This window comes from Gossypium arboreum, chromosome 9 (assembly GCF_025698485.1).
Source record: "Gossypium arboreum isolate Shixiya-1 chromosome 9, ASM2569848v2, whole genome shotgun sequence".
NCBI lineage: Eukaryota > Viridiplantae > Streptophyta > Magnoliopsida > Malvales > Malvaceae > Gossypium > Gossypium arboreum.
In genome coordinates, this window is record NC_069078.1 from 49444109 (window position 1) to 49449397 (window position 5289).

Genomic DNA, 5289 nt, shown 5'->3' on the forward strand with positions numbered 1-5289 from the left:
TAACCACTTTTGACCCCGATTTGAAGGCGAAGCCTTCCTTTTGCAAAAAGATTAAAAAAAAAAGAACTTTCAGCTTTTTTTTCTTAACTGATGCACGCCGTTCACATCCTATTCCGTCGAAGCCCAGGCTGAACCCTAAGGGGTTCTGGGATTCTTGGTGCCGGAGAAGACCTCTGATGACGGAAGGAGGCGAATCGACTCAGGTAAAACGGATTTTATTTCTTACTTATTATATTTTTCAAAAATAAAAAAATAAAAAAAATAATCACCTTTTTTTTTCTTTTAACGTTTTTTATTCCTTGTATTTTCTTCACTATGTTCATTACAAACTGTTTATTCGACTTTTATAGCCGATTGATTACAAATATATATATATATATATATATATATATATATATATTGCTTTTCTGCTTCTGTCTTGTTTCTTTCTTCTTTGCAGGTGGTGGTGGAGGGTCAACAGCAACGACGAGAGTTGCGCCTTTGCTATTTTGGTGCAACAGTGGTAGAGCGGCAGACCTCGGGACGCGGGTGGCTTCGAGAGTAGTGCCCATTGACGTGGCAATGAGCGGCGGCTCATAGGGCCTAGGGTTTTTAATTTTTGTGAAAAAGTTTAAGTTGTGGGCCTTAGAGTTTTTGTGCTATTGGGCTTGTAATTTGGATAATGTATTGGATCATATTTTTTTTTAGATGGACTTTTATTATTATTTTGTTTTGTTTATTGGGTTAGATAAAATTGGCTTGTTACACTTCTATTTTAGATGTCCCATAAAAAAAAAAAAAGAGTACGATTTTGAAAGGAAATTTAATCTTCCAAAGTTTAAAGAATTATTTAGGCCTCCTTTATGGAATATTATGATTATTCAATTCAAGTCTTCAGCATTTCATAACCTGTTTTAACAAAGTACACACCAGAAGAGCTATACCTCCATAAGTGACTATGTCCCATTGTTCTCTTTTAGGAGCCATTAAGACATTTAGCCTATAAAAGCATGCATCCTGGTCCTTAATGCAAAGTATTACCATCCACTATAAAGAGATTGTCAATCTTCCTCCAGAAAGCTTGGATCTCCACGCTTTATTTTGAGCTTTATCCAGTATAGGTTGGCCTTACATAATTTGATATTTTGGCCTACAAACAAAATGAAAACCACTTCTCATCTTTGGGTCTCTCACATAATTCCCAAAAGCTCAAGTTTTTCTACACGTTATAAAAATTGTACATTTTCATTTGAAAGTCCGAAACCAACTAAGCTATTGCTGATTATGAATATCTCAAAAAGTGATCAAATTGCATTTCTGAATGAGAAAAAGAGAGAGAGCATTATGTCATAATAATCCAACACTGAAATTCTATTAAAAACTAGTACTTGTGCAACAATAACTACTACTATCTAGTACAACATGAACATGATAGATCACACACAAACAGTCAACGAACCATGACGCCCAACATTTTTTTAATTTTCCACAGAGCTAATCTTAGTGCTTAATATATACTAGAAGCAGCAAAACGATATATATATATATATATATATATATATATATATATTCCACACACCACAACTACATAATATTAATAATTATAGTACTTCCTCTCTATCCATTCTGCAGTGAAAATAGAGAGAAAGAAAGCCTTAAGCAAAGGGTCTAGCTTAGCACTTTGGAAAAGGAGTTCCACAGGTGGAAGCAACCTTCCTGGCATTGCCAGTGTTAATAAATTTCTTAAGGTTAGGGTTCTTAAGATATTGGCAAAGGCATGGCTTCTGCTCCTTGATCTTGCTACAGCACAGTTGAGATGGTGGAGATGAAGATGTTATGGCGCTCACGCAGGAGCTCAGCTGCGTTGGGCTGCATGTCACCGCCGTTGACACCCCTACTGCTTCTGCCAAGAGGATCACCATCACTGCACACAATGCAATATATGATGCCTTCATATTCTCCTTTTTCTACGTATAAAAAGAAGTTGGTTTTGTGGAATTACAGTTTATATGTATAGATTTAATGGTTGCTGTAATTGGATTTGGTTTCCCTCTTAATTTATAGAGGTCGGGTTGGGTGAAATTGAAATTCAAGATGAAAGTGAAAAATTCTCATGTACCATTTAATTACCTTTAACTCGATGATGACACTTTAGTTGACATATGCACTTAATTTTGGCCCACTTCAATCATAAATTCGGTGTGCCTTGAATTTAATTTAATAGCAACATTTTTCATGATGACCACCAAAATGATGTCTGTGTTCTGACTTTCTCCTCCCTTAATCTACATATCATATGTTTACAGAGCTCCAGTAATTTTGGAGGATTCTGAAATTTACTGTCTTTTTTTTTTTCTTTTTTGAAATAATTCATCATATGGCATTGATTTAATACCATTTGTGTTTTTGAATTAGTTGAGGATTTGTTGCTGATTAAATCATAAATCTTCCTGCTTTCAATATATGTTAGCAATAAATAGAGGGAATTGCTTTACTAATATTCTCTCTTCATTTAACAATGCAATACAATTATGATTTTCCAGCCTATTTTAAATTATGGCTAATTCATCTTTAGATTCTAAGTCATAATTGTATAATATATATATATATATATATATATATATATATATATATAACTTCCAATCAAATAAATACATGATCCTTTGAACTAAAAACTCTAATATGAATTTGTTAAATTGAAGAGTCTTATTTTATCGGTCAAGTTTAATTTTAAATTCAAGTGAACTGAAATTAAAATACACTAAATTCTAATTAGCAACACATACACATTTGAAATTTTGTCAAAGAAAAACAAGAAACTTTAGATTTTTAGATTCTTTTAATATTATATATATTTTTTATAATTCTTTATAAATTTTAATAATTTGTATGGAAATGTTTTAATAATTTTTAGATTCTTTTAATATTATATATTTTATAATTCTTTATAAATTTTAATAATTTTATGGAAACGTTTGTTAATATTATTGACGTAGCATATACATGGATCGCCATATATATTTCACATTAACAATTAATTTTTAAAATTTTAAAAATTAAAAATATATTTTCATATTTTTATACTTTTTAAATAATTTTAATAATTTTTTTTAAAATTAAAAATTAATTAATTACTTATGTGACATTCTATTTTGGGGTGATTTAACAAACAATACAAATTTAAGGGTTAAAAAAATGAAAATTTAAATGGAGGGCTAAAATGATTTTTTTATAAAGTCTTAGAGCCAAAGAAATCATTATGCCTTTTTTGAAAGTTAAATTTTTATTAATTTTAAAATTTTTATCTTTAAAGATTATTCTACTTTTATTTTTTAATTTTTATAATTTTAAGAAATTTTTGAAAATATTAAAAGTCATGTTGATTTTGTTATGCTTTTTGGATTTTAAGTTTTTAGATTTTTAATATTATATATTTTTACAATTATACTCATGATTGGTTAAACATTATAAAATTTAAAGATATAGCAATCAATTTGTTGATTTTTGAAATTATCATGAAACCCATGGGGATTTATACCAAAATAATAATAATAATAAAAGTCTAAACCTCAAAACTAGATATTTTATTAATTGATTTTTTTATATTTAAAGTTGTAAAAATTTTACTTTTGACTCAAATTATTTATTTGAATAGATTGGATAACTCATAATTTGAAAATTAAAAAATTTAAAAGTTTTCAAATTGAATTAAAATTACTTACATTAAAATTTATATATTTTATAATTAAATTCAAATGAAAATACTTTTATTAGTTAAAAATAGTAATCCAATTGCATATATTTCAATATATTCAAGTTTCGGGAGTTTTACTGTACACCCGCTATACTAAAATTGATGTACGAAATTGGGTTGGTACTCATTGTGCAGTCACATGCGTTGTTTGACTTTGGCACTTACTTTGAGTTAATCAAATGTTTGTGGGGCAATAGAAATGAGGGTGTTTCCAATAAGTAAGCATGCAAAGAATGAGTGTTGATTACACCTAATCTCCTTTTTGTTCTCTTCCTACACACCTCCACTCCCAATCAATCAATTCTGGAGATTTGCTTCTATCCCTCTCACACTGCAAACACGCAAAACTTTTAGGTAAACTTAGGAGTATACCCCCTTCTTTTTTTAAAATAAATAAAGATAATAGGTAGAAGTTTTGATTATTTAAAGGAATAGGCTGATTTTCCATACCTGCACAAATGGGGTTTTTTGTCAAATTAATACCAAAAAAAAAAAACACAAAAATTGTATAGGAAAAATATTATGTATCAAAATGGTATATTTGGAGTGGTGTCGCCTATGTCAGAGGCGTGATCACCCCAAAATTTAACAAAAAATTTAAAAAAAAAACAAAAAAGCTGTTAAAAAAACTATTTTCTCTATTATATTTTTTTCTCTTCTCTTTTCTCCTACCTTCTTTCTCTCTATTCTCTCCTCTTTTTCTTTTTCTTTCTTCTTTTTCCTTCACTAGTGCCTCATCTCCTTCTCCTTCTCTTTTTCTTTCTTTTTCTCTTCTTCTTCTTGCTTCTTGCCTCACCTGAGCTGCTGAACTTGGGGGACCTTATAATGGTCCCCAAACAGAAAAAACAAAGGAGGTTGTGCATCTTTGGTGCCGCCTGTGGCACCTCCACCTTCAGTGCCGCCTTTGCCAGAGGCACCACTCTTGGTGTACCATTTTGGTACATAGTATTTTCTCTATATTATTTTCATATTTTTTGTACTATTTTAGCAAAAAACTTTGCAAAAACGCATCTTAGAAAACTACTTTTTTAACAAAAAGTATTTTCTTTTAACATGATGTTTGATGTCTTTTCAAGCACTTTTTTAAGAAATCTTATGTTGTTTTAAGTTTTTATTAATTTTTAATATTTAGTTAATGTTTTTAATTAATAAACATATTATTTTCAAGTTATTTTAGTTTTATTTTTATTTTATGTTTTTAATTAAAAACTCTTTTATTTATATAAATAAAGTAATAAATATGTAATTATATAATGAAAATATATTTTATATATTTCATTATGTTAAAATATATTTTCTAATTCATTCAAAAAATGTTTTTACTTATATAAACAAAATAATAAATATGTAGTTATATATATATATAATATATATATATATATATATATATATCATTATGTTAAAAATATTTTTTGAAGAGAATCAACTAATTTTTTATATAATTTTTGTATGTCAAATATTTATTTTTCCACATATATTGTGAGTATGATAAATTCTAATATTATAAAATTAAATAATTATTTTAAATATCATTATTATTTTTATATGTAAAATAT

The 5289-nt window shown here is 28.0% G+C and overlaps 1 protein-coding gene across 1 annotated transcript; it reads right to left on the reverse strand.

Moving 5' to 3' along the window:
• Window positions 1-1321: 1321 nt before the first annotated feature.
• On the reverse strand, window positions 1322-2041 carry LOC108456072 (non-specific lipid-transfer protein 2-like). The gene has a single exon (XM_017754664.2). The coding sequence runs from the start codon at window positions 1932-1934 to the stop codon at window positions 1653-1655; it is 282 nt and encodes a 93-aa protein (XP_017610153.1). The 5' UTR covers window positions 1935-2041; the 3' UTR covers window positions 1322-1652.
• Between the last annotated feature and the right edge of the window lie 3248 nt (window positions 2042-5289).

Coding starts and splice junctions, on each gene's coding strand:
- LOC108456072 (XM_017754664.2), bottom strand. CDS start 1,934: ATGAAGGCATCATATATTGCATTGTGTGCAGTGATGGTGATCCTCTTG.